This window comes from Agelaius phoeniceus (assembly GCF_051311805.1).
Source record: "Agelaius phoeniceus isolate bAgePho1 chromosome W unlocalized genomic scaffold, bAgePho1.hap1 SUPER_W_unloc_1, whole genome shotgun sequence".
In the NCBI taxonomy this organism is placed as follows: Eukaryota; Metazoa; Chordata; class Aves; order Passeriformes; family Icteridae; genus Agelaius; species Agelaius phoeniceus.
The window spans coordinates 466,186-486,198 of record NW_027509866.1 but is presented as its reverse complement, the minus strand read 5'-3'; the positions used below and the strand labels follow the sequence as shown (position 1 = coordinate 486,198).

General features: G+C 49.8%; 1 protein-coding gene across 1 annotated transcript in view; it reads right to left on the bottom strand.

Annotated features, from left to right (window-relative positions):
• Nucleotides 1–5,704: 5,704 nt before the first annotated feature.
• The window catches only part of LOC143692425 (hydrocephalus-inducing protein homolog), a 57,433-nt gene continuing 43,124 nt past the window's right edge, over nucleotides 5,705–20,013 (bottom strand). The window contains exons 31-48 of the mRNA XM_077172659.1: nucleotides 19,225–19,324; nucleotides 18,568–18,667; nucleotides 17,910–18,078; nucleotides 17,387–17,625; nucleotides 16,991–17,063; nucleotides 16,172–16,376; nucleotides 15,568–15,800; nucleotides 14,844–14,995; nucleotides 13,732–13,924; nucleotides 13,046–13,154; nucleotides 12,200–12,454; nucleotides 11,712–11,854; nucleotides 11,158–11,379; nucleotides 8,372–8,532; nucleotides 7,758–7,858; nucleotides 7,149–7,171; nucleotides 6,778–7,010; nucleotides 5,705–5,987 (exon numbers count right to left, since the gene is read on the bottom strand). Coding sequence (XP_077028774.1) covers nucleotides 5,705–5,987; nucleotides 6,778–7,010; nucleotides 7,149–7,171; nucleotides 7,758–7,858; nucleotides 8,372–8,532; nucleotides 11,158–11,379; nucleotides 11,712–11,854; nucleotides 12,200–12,454; nucleotides 13,046–13,154; nucleotides 13,732–13,924; nucleotides 14,844–14,995; nucleotides 15,568–15,800; nucleotides 16,172–16,376; nucleotides 16,991–17,063; nucleotides 17,387–17,625; nucleotides 17,910–18,078; nucleotides 18,568–18,667; nucleotides 19,225–19,324 — 2,994 coding nt within the window. The remainder of the gene's footprint in view (nucleotides 5,988–6,777; nucleotides 7,011–7,148; nucleotides 7,172–7,757; nucleotides 7,859–8,371; nucleotides 8,533–11,157; nucleotides 11,380–11,711; nucleotides 11,855–12,199; nucleotides 12,455–13,045; nucleotides 13,155–13,731; nucleotides 13,925–14,843; nucleotides 14,996–15,567; nucleotides 15,801–16,171; nucleotides 16,377–16,990; nucleotides 17,064–17,386; nucleotides 17,626–17,909; nucleotides 18,079–18,567; nucleotides 18,668–19,224; nucleotides 19,325–20,013) is intronic.

Here is a 20,013-nt window from a genome sequence, read left to right as displayed (position 1 = left end):
GATCTCGTGGAACATCCTCTGGGGGAGGCTGCGGCGCCGGGGGCGGGGGGACCCGGGGGGACAGGGGACCCCACTGTGCACGAGCAGGGTTGGACTGCTCTGGGGGGAACTGTGAGGGGGGGGCCAGGGCAGAGTGACCTCCCCAGTGACCTCACACAGCCCCCATGTGATGTCACACAGCCCCCATGTGATGTCACACAGCAATCTCTGTGATGTCACACAGCCCCTGTGATGTCACACAGTCCCCAGTGATGTTACACAGTCCCCAGTGATGTTACACAGCTGCTCTGTGATGTCACAGAAGACTCTGATGTCAAAGAGTCACACTGCGATGTCACAGTTTGTTCTGTGATGTCACAGCCTGCTCTATGATGTTACACAGCCACCCGGTGATGTCACAACCCACTCCCTCATGTCACAGAGCCACCCTCTATGATGGCAAGATCTGCTCTATGGCCTCACACTATGATGTCACAGACAGCTGTGTGATGTCACAATCCCCTCAGTGATGTCACAAAACCCTCTCTGTGATGTCATACTGCCACTCTGTAATGTCACAGCACACACTTTGACCTCACAGCCAGCTCTATGATGTCATGCAGCCATGCCATGATGTCACAGCCTGCTCTGAGATGTCACACAGAATCCCCTCTATGATGCTGCAGCTGCTCAGTGACAGCAGACCTCACACAACAAACTCTGTGATGTCATAGCCCAATCTGTGACCTCACACAGCCCACTCTGTGTTGTCACACAGCCCCTTGCTGACATCACAGCTGCTCTGTGCCTCCATGACACAGCCACAGAGGAGCTGCTGTGACACAGCCCCCTCTGGGACATGCCACAGCCTCTGCCAGTGCTGAGCCCCTGTGAGCTCTGTCTGTGCCCTGCTGGTGTCCCTGAGGGGCCCTGGCAGTGCCCCAGGGCACACACAGGGCAACGCTGGGGCTGTCACTGCTGGGGTGTCACACACAGGGCAATGCTGGGTCTGTCACCGCTGGGGTGTCACACACAGGGCAACGCTGGGGCTGCCCCGCTCCTGCCCTGTCCCCAACAGCTCTGCCAGTGCCTTTAGGGGACACAAAGGCTGAGCCAAAGGGTGAGAATTGCAGAAGGGGCTGAGCTGGCAGGGCCCATTGGGATCAGCCCGTCCAGCCCCCAGCCCTGCACAGTCCCCCCAACAATCGCAGCCTGGGCAGCCCTGGGAGCGGTGTCCAAAGGCCTCTGGAGCTCCAGCAGCCTCGGGGCTGTGCCCATTCTCTGGGGAGCCTGGGCAGTGCCCGAGCCCCCTCTGGGGGAAGAAGCTTTTGCTGATCCCCAGCCCAGCCCTGCCCTGGCCCAGCTCCAGCCGTTCCCTCGGGTCCTGTCCGTGCTCACCTGGGCGGAGATCAGAGCTTGCCCAGAGCAGCTGTGGCTGCCCCTGGATCCCTGGCAGGGTCCAAGGCCAGGCTGGATGGGGCTTGGAGCAGCCTGGGATAGTGGAAGGTGTCCCTGCCCAGGGCAGAGGGTGGAATGAAATGAACTTGAAGGTCTCTTTCAAACCAAGCCATTCTGTGATTCTGTGATTTTTGGGAGAGATGCTGAAACTCTGGCTCAGCTTTATCTCAGACCCAGCAGCAGCCATCGGTGGGATCATCACCTCCTCCCATTCCCTGAGGCGGGAACTCACCCAGTGGCAGTGTGAAACATGCCAATCACATGTTAAAATTTTAGAAGTTTAATAGTAATAAAACAGTAATAAAAATTAGAACAATAAGAATTTGGACAATCAAAGTTAGGACAATAAAAGACAATAAAAGCAAAGAATTAGGGATGTCCAGGTGCTTTGCTCTGCCACAAAAGCACACTTTGCGAACAAAGGAAGGAACCCTTAAAAGAAATCGCCTGTCGCATATTCATATATCTCATACACGATTCAAACATTCCTTTCACACAAAGGGTGTCTTCTGCTTAATTTCTGCTGCCCCCCCTCATCTTGTAAATCAATTTCTTGGCTCCTAGAAGTCTGGAAGAAGTCTGGATTGTCCCGATAAGGGGGCAATACTTCTTCTTTTGGTGTCTTGTTGCTGTTATCTTTTTGTGAAGAGTTTCTTGGTTATCTTATCCATTCCTTGTGCTAGTTACAAAAAGTATCTTACATCACATAATTTTTATTTTAATACTATGCTATAGCCTAAAACTATATTTACCACACTGCTTAAAAAGATTAATACAGCACTACAAAAAAATTAATACAAGAAAACTTTCCAACATAACATATGTAGTATTCATTTTAATACCTGTGAAGGGCCAATCACATAATACGCATTTTTCACAATCAATAACAGATACACATCACATTCTGGCAACTCTCTAGGGTAAAATCTTTTTAAAGACATACCTATAGGGATAACTTTATTCCCTACAGATCCTTAGAAGTACTGCACAGGCTGTGATTAAGTCAAAGAAAGTATGGCAATATACCAATATCTTTTCCCACCACCCTATATGCAACTTATTTATTAAGTATTCATACAGTATGTCAGTTGGACACCAAAAAAGAATACCTGCATCATCAGCAGCTGAAAACAAAGCTAGAATCTAAGTTGACACATTTCAAAATTTAATTTCTGGGCTTTAAAAGTTATTTAGCTCAATCCAGAAAACAGTTTAATCTCCTACTGATAAAATAAATATTCTCATTACAACACATTTTCCAGTGATGCAGCTACTGTTAGACAACAAGAGGAAACATATAGGCAGGCAGATTCCTTGCTCCTCTCTTTGTCATCTCAATAAATTTGCCACCATTAAGATAAATCATGAGAAGCTGCTAGAACACAAAATTCTCTTCCAATTACATACATGAAAAGATCTTCTATTTATTCTTCCCAAGTTAATTTGTAAGGCTTTCATAAAAGATTAGAATTATGGTCTTCTCTACTCCAAATGGAAAATGTTTCATTAGACTAATTCAAGACAAGACTTCACTTTCAACTCGTAACACGTGAGAATGTCACATGAAAGCCAATAAGCAGATTCTGGCCAGAGCACTGGTGTACCTGCTTCAGGCTGGAGCCCCCTGACTGAGTTCTTTTGGCATGTGTTTGGAGTGTCTTATATTTAAACCATGCAAGAGCAAGTCAAAGGCAGGCATCATAGAAATAGCTACTATATAAAAAAGGTAACATATTTTATTATAAAAACTATGCTTTTCAAAGCTGAAAATCTTTGTGCTGAGCTTGAGACTGCACTGTATGGCTGACACGAGGCTTTGGTCACAGATTATGCATGAACAATCCAGAACCTCCTGAATTCTTCATGAATTTGTATCTTGTGTATTTTGTCCTTGCCCACACAAGCTAGAAAATTAAGGAAAACATGCACAATGATAAAGAAAACACAGTGCAATTTAGGAACCATTCAAGAAAATCATGGTTAAATTACCTATATGTTATATCCAGGGACAACTCAAACAATTGCGGCTGAAGAACTTATACCATTAACTTTATTACAAATTTTCAAAGGCAGGTGGATTTGCTCTTCCTGCTCAAACAATTTAACAGGATTCTTGCTATTGGCAATTAAATTATTATTTAATTCTACCTTAATATGATTTTAAAGATTCATTATGGCTCTAAAACTGTAGAATACTGTGTGCTTTGTGGGTAAATAGGCCAGGGAACAGTTAACAATTCTAGGGATTTATGTCTATCATATTGATTGGTCAGGGTAACATGTGAGCTCCTGTAAAATCCTTCTACAAAACATTATAGTTTATCATACTGTCCTAGGCTGACTATATGATGCTTTTATCCCCAATAATCTGTTCTGTTTATGCTGAATAATAAGTTTTGCACCTTTAAGACTTGTTCCAAGAGCGAAGTGGGGAGAGAAGAAGCACAGAGTTTTGTTTTCAGACACTGCACTCACTCCTCCACATTCCTGCTCCTGGACTGTGTTGTCTGCAGATGGACAGACACTGGGACAGAGCTCCCCTTTGTTTTGGTTAGTTTTAGCTAGCCGAGGCAAAAAAGTTCCCTGGACTGTGGGTTTTTTTACTTTTCTTTGGACCTGTTTAGACCTGCTCTGGACTGAACACCCGGAAGAGCACCGGCAGCTGCACCTGTGGCTCACCAGGCCAGGCTTGGGCTGCGGCATTTCCAGCACCAGAGGGACTGATCAGAGCCTGAGTGAGCTGAGCTGCAACCTGGGGAGGGACTTTCTGAGTTTGTCATCTCTTTTCCAGCAGTAAGAGGTTTTATTGATTAATCTTGTTTAGGTTTTCCTGTTTAATAAACAGGTTTTTCCACTTTTCTCCAAGGAGGTATTTTTCCCCGACTGGCCAGGGGAGAGGCTGATTGAATCAGCTTCCTAGAGGAACCCCTTAGGGGATTCTCTCCCAAATTTACCCTGAACCAGCACACATACTTAACTTGAAAGGATTGTCTGTCTTTACCAGGTGTTAACTTCAAAGAATCCCAGAATCAATGAGGTTGTAAGAGATCACTGAGATCATTGCCTCAAGCTTTGGACCAAACACCACCTTGTCAAACAGACCAGAGCACTGAGTGCCACATCCAGCTGGTCTTTGAACATATTCAGAGACCCTGGGCAGTGCCTTCCAATGCTTAAGAAACCTTTCTGTGAAGAAATTCCTCTGATGTCCAACTTAACCTCCCTGGTGCAGCTGAAGACTGTGTCTTCTTGTCCTGTCACTGCTTGTCTGTGAGGAGAGCCCAATCCCCATCTTACTACAACCTCCTGTCAGGGTGGTGTAGACAGTGACAATGTTCCCCCTGGGCCTCCTTTGCTCAAGACTGAGCCCTCCTGAGCTCCCTCAGTTCTCTCAGGCATTTCTCATCAGACTTATTCTCTAGACCCTTAACCAACTTCCTTTCTCTTCTCTGGATTTGGTCCAGATCCTCAATGTCCTCCCTTGGATGATGCCAGGATGGGTCAGAGGGCAGATCTGCTGGAGGACAGGAAGGCTGCAGAGGGCCCTGGACAGGCTGGATCCATGGGCTGAGACCACTGGCATGAGGGTAAACAGGACCAAGTGCTGGGTTGTACACTTTGGCCACACTGACCCTCTGCAGCTCCCAGCTGTGGAAAGAGTGGCTGTGAAGCTGATTGACAACACCTGAACCTGAGCCCAGGTGTGCCCAGGTGGGGAACAAGGCCAATCGGCAGCCTGGCCTGTATCAGCAATAGTGCAGCCATCAGGATCAGGGCAGTGATTGTCCTGTGCTGGGCACTGATGAAGAACATCTCGAGTGCTGTGTCACTTTCTGGGGCCTTCAATAATAATTAAAATTTCTCAAGCAATTGCTTTATTCATTATTTATTTGCCTCCCTTCCCTGCTTGGCTGTGACCAGAACTACACCAAAAGGAAAGTGCCTGCAGCTGAGATAAAGCTGTCCTTGGGTATCTGGTTCTGTTTGTTGCTGCTGGTGGTGTTGTTTGTTTGCCTTGCTGTACATATTGGTAAAGAACTGTTACTCCTCTTCCCGTATCTTTGCCTGAAAGCCCCTCAATTTCAAAATTATAATAATTTGGAGGGAAGGGGGTCACATTCTCCATTCTAGAGAGGTCCTGCAGACATCTGTCTTTCAAACCAAGACAAGCTGACAATCAACAATTTATTAACAATTGTTTATTAACAACTAATTGAGAATTATCAATTACTTATCAATCTAATAAACAGCTAATTAACTTAGGTAACTAAAAGGTAAGATACAGGTCTTCACTGGAGCTTGAAAGGGTACTGCAGGGGTCCCTGCTGAAGGGACCATCAGCAGCAGAAGGCACGGTGTTGCCGGCTCCTGCCGGATGCTCCAGCTGACACAAACGCTGTCCCTCGGGTGCTGCTCTCCACAGCCACTCCTTCTTGGCTCCCTGGCCTTTCTCTGTCAGCTCTAATGGTTCACCAAGAGTCTTCTCCTCCCGGGCTCTGCCTTTCACAATCACCCGCCCCATCTTCTGAGCCGGCTTCAGGTTAGGAATCCTGGGAAGAAAGGGACTGCTATGAGCCAGACGAGTATTTTCAGCCAGCCACTTTTCTGTCTCCTTGCAGAGCACACAGTGTTGCATCCTCTCTCTGTGCAAGCAGTAAGGAGCAAATTGAACAACAGCACTCGCTGCATGGAGGCTGCAGAGGTGCAAGGGCAGGAATGTGACCAGTTAAATGCCTGGGGACCAACCACAGCACACGGGGTTCCATGCAGAGAAACAGGCCTTGCTTGTCTCAAAAGGAAGCAGAGCTAGGGACTGGCTGGTCCCTGGATCTCTCCTGCCAGATTTCGCAACCCTCCAGGAGCTCAATGTTCCATGCAGTGTCTTTTCCCAGTGCCTCCCTACCAAGGCCAGATGATGATCTTTCTGTGCTCCTGTGGGTGCTTCTGCCACCTCTCTGGGGCTGCCTGTCTCCCACCTCCCCATCCCAGTCAGAGGGACTGAAGGGAGGGTGTTAAGGGATGAACCAGGCTGTGCTTGGTGATGCCCAGCAATAGAACAAGAGCAATGGGCAGAACCTGAACAGGGAATTCCACCTGAACCTGAGGAAGAACATCTTTCTGTTCAGGTGACAGATAGCCCAGAGAGGGTGTGGAGTCCCTCACTGGAATTATTCCAGAGCTCTCTGGACACAACCCTGTGCCACGTGCTCTGGGATGACCCCACTTGAGCAGGGAGGTGGGACCAGATGACCTACTGTGGTCCCTTCCACCCTGTCCCACCCTGTGATTCAGTGACACTCATCAGAAGTGTGAGTTGGCAAGGGCGAAGATGCTTCCCACCTGCACAGCAGGGTGGTCTTAAACTTCCCCGCGTGCCTTGGGGAGAACTGCAGGTGAAAGGTCTCCTTCTGGCCAGGAGCAATGGTGCCATTGTAGGGGTTGATGGAGAACAGGTCATGGATAACATTTGGAAAGACTTCCAGGGAAGAAGTGGCACGCTGCAGAGAGAGGTGCTTTTGTTTCAAGCGGCGCAGCTTCTTGGAGCGGTGCTGCTGCTTGGGCTGCTCCTGCTGCTGTTCGGAATCCTGCTGCTGCTCGGAATCCTGCTGCTGCTTGGCGGGCTGCCGCAGGCGCCGCACTTTAGGAGGCTTCTCATGAGGATGGTCCTGCTCCCACCAGAAAAGACGCAGCAGCTTTCTGCGATGCTTTACGGTATCATCGCAGAGGAACCGACCTGCAGGGAGGAAGAGGACGCCTTTCAAAGACAAAATCCTGTGTTCCCAGCAGCTCTGCCTCCTGCTGCAGGTCGGTGGGAGGGAGCTGGGATGCACTTGGAGCATCTCTGGCCAAGTCCTTTATTCTAGCAGGAAATAGAGCATCTGGGAGCAGGGTCTCTGCCTGCAGCACACACTCCTGTGCCAAAGCAAGGAGTTTGGTTTTAGACAGTGACTTTGCATTTGCCCTGGAGTGGGGAACTGAACACAGACAGTGGCTGCAGGGCAGCTCACTCATTACACCACTGTTTTTCCCAGTCTCAGACTTCTCCAAGAGATGACCTGATGTCCCCCTTCCCAGTTCTGACCCAACACGTGGCTCTCCCCAGAGCCTGGCTCAGCTCCTCTGCAGAGCAGAAGTGACAGGGCAAGAACAGAAGAGGCTGACAGGCAAGAGGGGGACAAGGAGAAAACTCTCCAGCTGCAGCTGGGAAGATGCTGATGAAAGTGGATGTGTGGACAAGGATAAAAAAGCAATTCAAGTTTTGGAGTGAAGTGGCAGGCTCTTCTCCCCAGGCCCTCAGCTACTAAGTGAAACGCTCTTACGCATCAGAGTGATTGAGTACGGCTTCTTCACTGGTTCACTCTCTGCAGCCTTCTCCCAGGAGTATTCCAGGGCTACCTCCCCTGTGTTGTGAATACTGAAACTGAAAAGCAAGAAGGAGGAATAAAAAAAAAAAAAGTCCAGTAAGTATAAAGCAAATATTACACTAATATTGTCTGATGGACTGCTGGTACCACTTTCTCCTGAGCAGCGTCTTCTTCCCCAGGCAACCCTGCCATGCTCAGACTGCTGTCCTGGGTGGCCCAAGAAAGTATTTCAAAGTCTGGAAGTTTAAGAGGAAAGGGCCAACATGGTGCCCAGGACATTGAAGCTAAGATGCTCACTCTTACTTTAGGTCTTGGTTTGACTGCAAAGTTTTTCTTGAGCAGATGAGGACAGGTGACATGCAGTGAAAGCAAACCCATGGCTGCTCTCAGGAGAAAGGTATGGCAGCATTGAACCTCTCCTGACCACCATCTCCCACTTGGCTTTGCGTGCACGTAAAAGGGCCTGTGCTGGTTTGGGCCGGGGTAGAGCTCTGGGAAGCAGGCACTGGGCCAGCCCTGGGCAAAGGCAGCTCCCACCCGCAGAGCCCTGCCTGGCCTCCAGCACTCACGTGGCTGTCCTTGTCTGGAAGGGGAAGGTATCACTGAACTGAACCATGGTCGTGCTCAGTTTGAACTGGGTGTAGGCAACAACAGCACTGAGGTACACCTCGACCTCCTGGCTGCTCTCCTCCAGCACAGTGTGAGCTGGTTCCATGGCTATCTCGACCACCTGCAAACAGAGGAGGGAGGAATCACTGAGCAGAGCCCACAAAGTCGGGCTGAGAAGGGCAATCTTTTGGCCTCCAAGATCAGCTTCACAGAGGGACTAGAAAGCACCATTCACTATTACTTCACTGGAAAGGTGACAAAATTAGGACTGTTCTGCTACAGCAGTTGTTTCTACCCACTGCTCAAAGCAGCCACTGCCACAGCTGTTAATATAGCCATGGAGACTACAGCTGCATTCCAGTCCCTGTACTTCAACCTTGTAGAGGAACTGGCTTTTATCCCGGTCCCCTATAAATCCAGTAGGTCTCAAAATTAGGATTAAGTTCCCCTGCTGCAGCTCTGTGGATGGAGAACCCCAAGACTGAAGAGTTCTAGAAAGCACCTTTTCCTTCTTGTCTTAGGAGAAAGCGCTCTCCAGATGTCATGTCTGGAGCAATAGCCACTGCTGGGAGCTGGGGATGGACATTTTGGGATGTGAAAGATCTCACTAAGAAAGTCTCCAATCACAGATGTTCTGATAGAAAAGAGGATGGTTTAGAGGCCTTAAAATGGCCCAGAAACTCAGAAAGAACCTTCACCCAAGATTAGTGTGTTTGACAATAATGACAAGAGCAAGAGTCTCTGGAGATGATGCTTCTCCAGACTCCTCCATACTGTCATACAATGCCTGGGCTACTCCATGATGAGATATCCCTCACAATAGAGACCACAACCAAATTCTCTGGTACCCCTGCAGACAAAACTTGGAATTCACCAGCATATGCAGGAGAAGTGTATTTCTCTCCACTTCAAAAGAAGAGACAGAGTTCAGCAGACTTAACCTCTTGTTGATGAAAAGGCATCAAATCAGATGAAGATCTTTCTAACACCATAAAATGGGATAAAATCATAAAACATTGTCTCTGATTGTCGCAGTTTGGAATGAGAGGAAATGTAGGGAAGTGATGCAAAACTCCCATCCAGTAGAAATTGCACACGCCTCTGTGAAACACACACGTACAAGACGAAAGGAAGCAGGGAAGTTGCTCTTTCCCTTGCGCTCAGGAGCGAGGTAGCGCGGCTGGGAGGCCGCAGCCGCGGGGCTGAGCCCCTTTCCCGGGCCGCCTGCCGGCCCCAGCGTCGGCTGCCGGGCAGGGAGAGGGGGGCGCCGCGGGGCCGGACGGAGCGGCCTTGCCAGCATCGGCTGCTCGCTACAGCCCCCACAGCCCGGGGCCCAGCCGAACCCGCCGGGCCCCGGCAGCAGCCCCGGCCTGTGCCGGGCCTTTGCTCCCGTGGAAGCTGCCCACAACCATCGGGCACGGGGAAGGAGAAGCCTGATGAGTTCTGGCCTGGCTAATTCGATCCCAGCCGCTTCCCTGACCGCAACTCCCGCCGTCCGTAGCACCCAGCCCGACCGGGCTCCAGGCGGGATGTTAACCCTTTCAGTACTTCAGTCCTCCCGCGAGTGAGAGAAAGGAACAAGATGCATGTAAAGGAACAACATGAAGACATCCTGGTCAGTGAAGAAGAAGTCAAGTCCCAGATGGGAGGGCTGAGGAGATGCCTTGTTTTTGAAGCTGAAATCCTCTTGTAATATATGGAGGACTCTTTTTCCCTGTAACGCATGAAACTATGGGGAGATGAAAGTGTTCAACTGACATCAAGCAAAGGCCTCCATGTTAAAGTAAGCAGACGTTAAAGTAGCTGTGATACCATGAGAAGTTTGAACAGAGAAGGAGAGAAGAGTAGTCCATGCCCCCAGGAGAAGATCTCTGTTCCCAGGGATGAAGATGATTTTAGAGATAGATAATAAGAACTTTTGCCTTTGAACAGCTTATCTTTAAAACAATACTCCATAAGTCAACATGGCCCATCAACAAGCTGTGGGAAGGCTGATGGAAAATGGGAGGGGCTTCATGATAGCAGGTTTTGCCCCAGGTGGCTGTTATTCGAGATGAAATGGAGAGCCACGAGAGAACCGTTTTTTCCTCTTGTGGAGAAGTCTCCATAACCTTAACAAGAAGGACTTCTCTTCCTAGGTGAACCGAAGAAACACTATTTTAGAGGTGGTAAACTAACTAGAAATTTGATGTTTTGTTTCTTTACATTGTTAGTGGGAAAGAAAAGGTTGTGGGGGGAGAAGTGTTCCGAAGGGTTTGGTTTGATTCTCACTTTTTTCCTTCAGTTACTTTTAATAAAATTTTCTTTATACCCTTTTAAAGTTTTAAGCCTGCTTTGCCTTTCTCCTAATCCTATCTCACAGCAGGAAGTGAGTGCATTGGCGATTGGCCAGCACCAAAGCCTGCCACACTCTTTGGTGCATTGGGCCAGGAATCTTAAAATTGGTGGAATTTCAAATTGGCAAACTGAAACCAAGACACCTATTCAACATGGGCTGCAACACTTGTGCTTGTGGCATAGACTGATAGCTGTGCGCGGCTGAAGGTGTCTTGTCAAAAGGCTTCCCTGCCTTGTGTGAATGGATCTGGTCACTGTGCTTCCACCTCTCCCTGGAATGCACTGCTGGTGAAGCTCATGGCTGTCCAATGTCCAGAGCAAGCAGGAGATGCTCAGCCAGCAGTGATGGTGTTATGGTGGCTCTTTTTGTAAAAGCTGGGTTGGCTTTTTTTGCCGTTTTGCTTCTTACCTTCTGCATTCTAGGAAATTTGTGTCCTGGGTCTATCCTGGTGGTACTCTTCCATGGGACAATGAACATTTGGTCATCCCAGTCTGGAACCTTTGTTCCTGGCACCTCAAAGTTGATCTTGGTCACCTTACATTTCACAAGGTGCCTCCTGAAGGTGGCTGGGACATCTGATTGCAAGGTCACTGTGATGCCCTTGGTACAGCCAGGATGGAGGTGTCCCACCTAGGGAGAATCAGGGAGTCAAGACCAAACTGGAAGCACTGCCAAGGGCAGGACTGACAGCAAAAGGAACCAATGTGATGAGCAGCAAAGGACACCTCACAGTGGATTTATGTGAAGTTTGGTAGACAAAAGTATGAACAGAAGGTGCCACCTCCCATAACATGAAGCCTTTTCTGCAAGGCTGGCAGCTTTGGCCCAGCCAAGCCAGGGATTCCATCTCCTACATGGCACTGGAATGGGCTATCACTGGTATGTGAGGGATCCCTGCCAGCTCCCAGGAACACCAGGACAGGGCTTGAGCAATGGGGAAAGGCAGAGCAGTCCATGCTCACCCTGGGGAAGAACTGGAATGGGGCATCTGCCTCCCACTCGAAGCGCATGACCTTCATCTGGGCGTGGTTGGTGATGGTGAAGGTCCTGCAGCAGATCTTCCCGACACGACAGTCCCCAAACTGGATGTGATTCAGTCTGAAAGCTGTTATGGAGGAAAGCAAGGGATCTCAGCATGCAGGGAGCTCCACCTGCCACCCTCACATGCACAGACATCTGCACGTTCAATGCTTCCTTGCTCCAAGCCTTCCTCCCTCTGAGAGGGAGTTCCCCAGGCAGTTCCCCATCCCACTACTTCCAGGGAAACACCCTGACACATCCCTAAGCCAGCAACATGCAGCACAGCACACGCTGCTCTGCAAGCATGGCTACCATGTCCACAGACCACCAAGGCCTGTGGGTGACAGCCCAGGCCTGGCTAGAGGGAGGACACACGTGATCAGACATTTTCCTCTTCCTTGCTCCACCTTGGCAGCCTCTCCTTTCTTACCATCAGTGATGTCTTTCTTCAGTCTGCACTTAGCATTCCTCTCGTGTGTGTCTTCCTCTAGTCCATCGAGGGTGAATTCGTCCTTGTGGCCTTCACCCACCAGCTCTATTAGGGTCTTGTTAGAGTAGGTGTCCCCCACCAACACACAAATCTTCCCTTCCAGATGTTGAGTCAGAGTGGGTTTGAAAGTTACATCAAACTCTGCTGATTGCCCGCGATGCAGAAGGAAGAAGGGCTTCTCAGGGGGCTTGCTCTCTGCACAGCAATGGAAATCACAGTAAAAGTAATACAGCTGTACAGAGGAAACGTTTCCATAGGATAAATGAGGAATAAGAGGTTGAAACTAGCTGCCTTCTAAGCACAGGTTCTACCTCCAGTGGTTCCAGACTCTCCTGCTATGTTCACAGGACTGCCACCTCCAGACACATCACCACTGAAGCAGCTTAACCTCAGGTTGATGCCCAGCCCTCATGCCACCTGCTTGCAGCCAGCTCCAGCCATATGGAAAGCTGAGCCAAAGAGTGCTTTTGGCTTCTGCTGGCTGTCTGTGTGCTCAAGGGCTGTGTCCATTCAGCTGGTACCATCCCACATGCAGCAGATACCTCAGAGGGTCCACTGAGGTAGTGACAGTGCCCCACAACTCAACCCACCATGTCCAGAAGAACAGAAGAACTTCCTACAACTTGCTAGGAGGAGACCCTGCAAAAAGTCTCCAAGAATGACTGGAGGACAGAGAGCCCAAAGAAAGAAACTGTGCCTAACATGTGGCTGCTGCTCAGAGAAGCCAAGAGCAGGGCACACGTTTTCCCTCTGTGCATGATCGCACTTCATGGTTCATGAATTTACCGTTTCCAACAGAGTCCTCTTCCACATCTCCAGTGTGGAACATCTCAGGTGTAGAGGCTCTGCCTCTCAAGAAGAACGCTCCATGCTCATCCTCCAGGCGTAACATAAACTGAGAAAAAGGAACCCAGAGCACAATGATGCTGGTGTGAGTACAGGATGGCACGGGGACTGACACCGCAGTGCTGCTGGTCACGCTGTTTAGAGTGGGAGCACAGCACCTCTCCCACTACAAACAGCACTTAACAAAACTTAACAAAACCTAAGTCAAACTAGCCGGGAAAAAAGGATGTTCAGAGGCATCTGGATAGAACTGACACAGAGTCAAACAGCACAGAAAGTAATGAGCAGAATGTAATTAAACCACAACTAAGTTTACTTAAAATGTAGTAAACTGGGATCAAATACAATCTAATGGAACTAGGAAATTGCACACGTCCATGAGAAAAAAAGGTGACCTGAGAGACAGGGGGAAAATACTCCACCACCTTTCTTGTGTTCAACTTAAAGAAGATAGACTGGACGGAAAATTTCCAACAACTCCCTTCTTGGAGAACAGATGTCAGTCACTTGTTTAAAAAGAATTTCTGACACCTCTCCCCAGGTCTGCCATGTATTTTGGGACCCTTCCCCTGTGCTGCAAGCACTTGTTCCCAAACCAGACCATTCCTTGAGCAGGTCCTCCTCACCTTGACAGGTATGATGCCGTTGTTACAGACGACCAGGGGCAGCATCTCTGAATCCCCTAGCCGGAGCCTCTTGAAGCACAGCACGGCATTTCCCCTCTTGCTGCGAGCACTTGGGCACACAACTGTCAGCTGTGGCTCATGCCCCTTCCCACTGATGGTGAAGGTCAGCATTTGGAGTTTAATTTCCACAGAGCTGCAGGAGAGGCACAGAAACAATTTCAGCTGGCACTGACCCATTTCTCACTGGGCAAGGGCCACCCACAGTGTTTTCCCTGCCTGGTGCTCCTGTACCCCACAACACAGCCCCCCACCAGCCTCTTCCCAATCCACTCAGGGCCATTCACAAGAGGAACCTGCTCCAAAGAGCCTGAGCCTTCCACAATAACAGTTAAAAATAATTTCACTTAATTGAATCATGCAGCACAACAGGTAAATAAGGAGGCACCAGATGGGATATGGCAAATCCCTTGGTTGCAGTGAGATGAGACATACAACAAGCAAAAGCACAGCATGAAATTAGTACAAAAGCAAGAAGGCAAAAAGAAATCATTGTCACTATCAGTAAAGATCTTTTCCAAGAACAGTAAAAAAGCAAGTTGCTTATTAGCAATTAGACTTGTTCCAATTCAGCCACTAAAGGGTTGAGGAAGGACAGGTCAAAGCCCCACTCCACAGGTCCCAGGGCAGAGGAACTGGGCTCCTCTTTCATACCAGCTCCAACCACTCACATAAAATAGCTCAATGAATGCCAGGGAGTCACAGAGGATCACTTAATTTTACAGAAACAAAGATGAAAATGTGACTGCTGACTTGCTGGCACAGGAACTGCTTCATCTAAGCCTTTGTTGCTGGAAACCCCCAGCTCAGCTGCAGCACATCTCAGTAACTTCCAGTTGGCTACCTAATATTTCCCTGTCTTCATAGTTCCTCACACAGGCTAAACCATCAGCCTCACTCTTCTGCTCTAACAGTTACTGCCTCCCAGATCATCTCATGCCAAGTTCTCTGCCTGAGGCTACTGAAAGCATTAGAGCTAACAAGAGGCCTGTGCCTTCTCAGTGGAGAGGCAGCTGTCAGTGAGGCCTCCCCCAATATTTCACAGGGTCAGTTACCCTTTTGGGATGACAAGGGAAGCCTTGAAAGTGCAGTGGTAGTTCTGCTCATCTGGCGGGGTGAAGGTCACTGTAGCAACGGCACAGGATGAGCTTGGAATGGACATCTTGACTGGATATAACTTGAAAATATTGTTGATAGAGCTTTTTTCCTTGGGGGAACCCAGAGACAAGTGTTAGGAGAAAACACCTTTCAACATGACGCAGTTTTATTAATAAATGCATTACTGAGAGCAGCCCCAGACACTGCGTCTTCCTTCCTACTTCCCTGAGCAGGCTCCCTCCCTCCCAGAGAACGCTGACCTTGTGTGGTTTGAGTGCTGGCAGCTGCCCCAGCATATATGGGAAGTGGCCACTTAATGGAAAACTCTGCAAATAATCTAGAACTGGCCTTCAAAGAGAAGGAAAAGCCGGGGAGCCTGAGGAAATGCTCTGCTTTAAGCCCTGGCATGTCAGTTCATAACAGCCCCTCTCTGCATGTGCTTCCAGGAGAGGTTCAGAAGGATTCACTTCTCCCACCAAAGACCCAGAGGTGAGAGCCAAAACCTTGCCCGAGACATGCAGAATTCAACACAACTGTTCCCTGGCTCTGCTGCTCTCCCCTGCAGTTTGGCCTGCACTGAGCTAGCCTAGTCTGGGCCACAGGAAGCAATGCATCTGGAGAACACAACAGGCTCTCACCCGGCCCTTAGAGGGCAACCACCACCTTGGCTCCTGTTCTTACCTCTCCAGGCAGGGGTTTGATGGAGAGGACCACGTCACATGGCAAACGGCTTGCATTGTAGATATTGAAATGAGCTTCAGTCTCTTGCCCAACTTGAACCTTGCTGAAGATGAATCTGTTCTCATTTCTGACAAACAGGCCGGTGCCTTTCACCGACTGCAGCTTGTGGTCGAGGTCGGCGCTGCTGCAGATCAGGTACTCCTTGAAGATTGACGCGACATCCTCAACAAGGGCTGTGGACACACCAGAGAAATGAGCATGGAGAAGCATCCCTGATGAATTTATCTGGACCCTGCTGGCCTCTCAGAAGGCTTGATAAGCCCTTTCTGCCCAAGTGACTGCTAAACCCAGCCTTGGGTAGGGGAGCTGGCTGTGAGGATGGAGCTCAGTCAACCTCAGTCTTAGAGAGCATTGCATTCCTTTTATCCTTCCATGCATCCCTCTCACCCTGGGAGGGATGAGTCTCCTGGTAGACTCAAAGTGGGCTGGAACCTCTGAGAATTTTAAGGTGGGACACCATGGCTAGCGTGCCTCTCTATCCCAGCAGCAAGTTGAGGTGCTGATCAGCAGCAGGTGTGACCAAGGCACTGTGGGCAGTGTGTACCTGGGAGGCAGGACTCAGCAATCAGGGTGACGGGAATGCCAAGGGGATTGTCCCTGGGGTCTGTGCCCGTGATGTCAATGTAGAGCTGCTCCTCACATGTCCCCTCCTGCCTTGCGAGGCATTCCACTGTGATCTTCTGCTGGCCCCACGGACGGATGGAGCCGGAGCAGGGGGACACCGTGAACATGCCAAGATTGAGGCGAGCCTGCAGAAAAAGTTCCAGGAGAAGCTGATGGCTAATAGCTGTGCCTTGAGCACCCCAGCAAAGAGTACGTCCTGCCGTGGCCTCCAGCTGGGCCCAAGCAGCCAGTCCCAGGGCAGGGAAGGATGACTGCATGGCCCAAAGGCAGCCACAGGCTGAGAGCAACAAACCAAGAGGAGCTGCAAGCCTGTCCCAAGTGGCAGAGAGAAAGGAGTTTGAGTGTAAAGAGTGAGGGTGGTAGTGGTGGTCCTTCAACCTCCAGAGGTAACACAGGAGAGCAGAAGTAGCTGAGAAATGATGGGAGTGAGGTAGGGGACTGGGAAGAAGAAAAGCAATGTTGTCTGGACTGGGAGTTCAGTGGGGGATGGTTTTTCTTCTGTGGTGTTCACAGACCTATGCTGGCTAGCAGCTACCAAACACAGGACCTTTTCCCCTCTGTGGACCCCACAACTCCAGGTCAGAGCCAGAGTACAGGACTGCCAGGGGGAACTGAGCAGATACTGGACTCCATCCTGCAGACCATGTCCCACCCTGTGGCGATGAGCCCCCAGCCTGGGCACAGCAGCATCTTGTCACATCCCCTGCAGCAGCATTGCTGGGCAGCAGGAGTCACCCACCTGTGTCGAGGAGCTCAATTTCCGTCTCATTGAGCGCTTTGGAGCCGATGGAGCAGATTCCCCTTCCTTTGAACTAAGAGGAGAAAGCAGAGGTATCTGTCATGCTGAGCTCCCCTGCCTTCCTCTGAGGCCAGAGCTGGCCTTCCTCCTCAGAGAAGAAAGCCTTCCTGCTCCTGATGGCTCCCAGAGAGCAGCCAGCAGCTCCCACTGCTGGACAGGGCAGCTCTGTCACCAGCTTCATGCTACACATGGGGATACTGAGGTGGCTTTTTTGCTTCCTCTCCCCAAGCCAGGGATGCAAACACATGACAGCCCAGGTCTCCTGGCTGCCTGCCCCATACCAGCTGTGGGATGGTGCCTCCTCAGACAGGAAGGGTGGGGCAGGGCTTCTTATACCTTTTGCTTTCCAATGCAGATGCAAGCTCGGGTGCTTGGCGGATTCGGAATTTGAAGCTGAGCGTGCCTTTGTTCTCCAGCAGGACAGTCTGGCTCTTCTTGGTGCCCTTGGCCATGGCTCCAAAGTCGATGGGTGAGGCAGGCTCAATGCTGTACTTGCTGTACTCGGCTGTCGCCGACACCCTCACTGGGATGTTGGCGACAGCCTGGCCCCCTCGGCCTGAGCTGGCATCCATCACCTGCACCCACAGGAAGGCTGGTAAACAAAGCTAAGAGGCCAGCCTCTACCCAGTCCCCAGCCTCCATCCCAGGCGTCCATCAGTTTATCCTCCTTGTTTAAACACCTCCTCTAGAGTCAGATTCTCAGCTCCACTTAGGAAGCCTCCCAAATGGTTTTGAAAGACTTTGTTTGTGTATGTGGGAGAGAGGATTCTCCAGTTAAAGCCCTCCTTCCATTAGACACCTGTCCTGTTTGTGCTCCCAAAACACCATGTGATAATGCAGCCCGGCCCAGGCGGCTCACCTGGCAGTACAGGATGGGTTTGTTCTTGAGGAAGATTTCACTCGTGGGGTGGAAGAGCATCTCAACATTCACAGCAGGCTGGGAGGCAATCAGCACGCCCGACTGAGGCACAACAGTGAAGTGGGATGCCAGGTCTCGCATCCTGGGACCTGCACCCTTCAGTGTGAACCTGGAGAGGAAGGGAAGGAATGGAGATCTCTGCAGTTAAAAGTACAGGTGCCACCAACACAGCCAGGACTTTGCATAGGACCAGAAAAAACAGAAAAGGGAGAGTCCCACTCTGCTCAGGGAGCCCTGGATCTTGACAGAGATTGCAGACAATCATGAAGTCACTGCAACAAACCTGGACACCAAAAGTTTTCATTCACTCCTTTACAGAGTCTCAGAAAGCAAAAGGAGGTGACCATCAAAGAAAGGCAATGAATCTCAGCATTTCAGTGCCTGAAATTTCTGAATTTTCTCCTTTGGGCTCCAGCTGAGCTGTGAAGAACTGCTGGTTTGTGGCTGGATTCTCTGGTAAAATAATTGAGATTAGAGAGCCCAGGTTTTGTATTTACCGTGAGGTAGCCAGCATGGAAACAGGTTCTAGCCACTGACAGAGAGCAAATTCAGATCTGGGAACCCGAGGAAATGCTCACTACCAGGCAGCTGGACTCACCTGTACTCAATGTTGTATAGCCCTTTGTTCTTGAGACTCAGGACTTTCTTCACATTATCCAGGACATTAATAGTTCCAAATTCCAAGCTTCCATCTAGACCTGCAGAAAACCCACAGAGCGAGGTCAAACACGGTATTTGTGAGCTGCTGCAGAATACACCAGGTCACAAGCAACATGGAAGTCTCAGCAAAAACCCTTTTCAGCAAGTTTCTGCTCTTGAAAGTGTTTTCCAGCTACTTGTCTGCCCTTTCTCTTCTTACTCAAAATATCTGCAGGCTTAGTAGCTAAGGAACTCAGCTTCCATTTCCTCACTCCCAAGCACACATCCAATTACTTTATATGCTGTGCTGAGCCTGTGGGTGTTGCCAACTGCCTGTTCACATCACTGTTGTTTCAAAGCCCCCAGATCCAATCTCCACATGAAGCTGCACACTACAAAGTTCAGAAGGGATAGACTTAAGGCTGCCAGAGCCCTGACAATGCTTTATTCCACACAGCTTGCAGGGTATGTGCTTTATGTATCCATGCCTTCCTTGCATGCTGTCCTGTCCCATCCCATCCCACCCCATCCCATCCCATCCCATGTGCTTTGGTTGCCCACCTCCCAAGGTAATGCAGTGCACCTGGACTGCTTTGTTTGGGAGGCATCCACTGACCTTCAGGCATGTCGATGCTCACAGAAACATCATAGACCTCTGCAGAGATTTTGATGTTTTCAGCCTGAACAATCCTCAGGATGTTTTTTGTATCTGAAACCTGAGGCAGCAAGAAAAAAACACTGTTCAGATTATTTTTTGGTAGATAGCCTCTAAGTCCTTGTCTCTGCAGGTGGCTTCCCCTATGGCCTCCCTGGCTTCACAAGCATTGGTGGACTCCCAAGCTTTGCTAACCTGTTCCTCTCATGGGCTGCCCCAGTGGGATCCTGCTGCAGTAAAAAACCCTATCAGCCCAACTCTGCACTCCTGCAGCAGGGAATGCTGCCTTGGAGAGGCACAGAGATGTAAGAACAACCACAAGAAGTATGAGGTGTCTCAGAGCAGGTGGCATTGACAACCCCCTCTAATCACCTGGCACCCGCTCTGAAATGCAGCCCCTAAACCATGGGGAACAAAATCCCAGGGGGAGAGTTTGTTGCACTATGCAAGAGCTTCAGACAAAGTCCAGGAGGAATGTGGAGATCACGCTGCAGTCTATACAAGCTACAAACAACAACCTTCAACCTTAGCTACAGACAACAACCTTCAACCATTCACAGGGACAAGGTGGTTGTGGTACAGGCTCAGGATGCAGTGTCTGCTTATCTGGGGGGATGTGGATGCCCTGCACGTTCTGGCAAACGCTGTGTAGAGGAAGAAGTTGGGGTCACACCACCCTTGTGTCTGTCAGGTGCAGCTCTTCCTGACTCTGTCCCTTGGAGCACATGGCTGCTCACTGTGCCCCGCTCT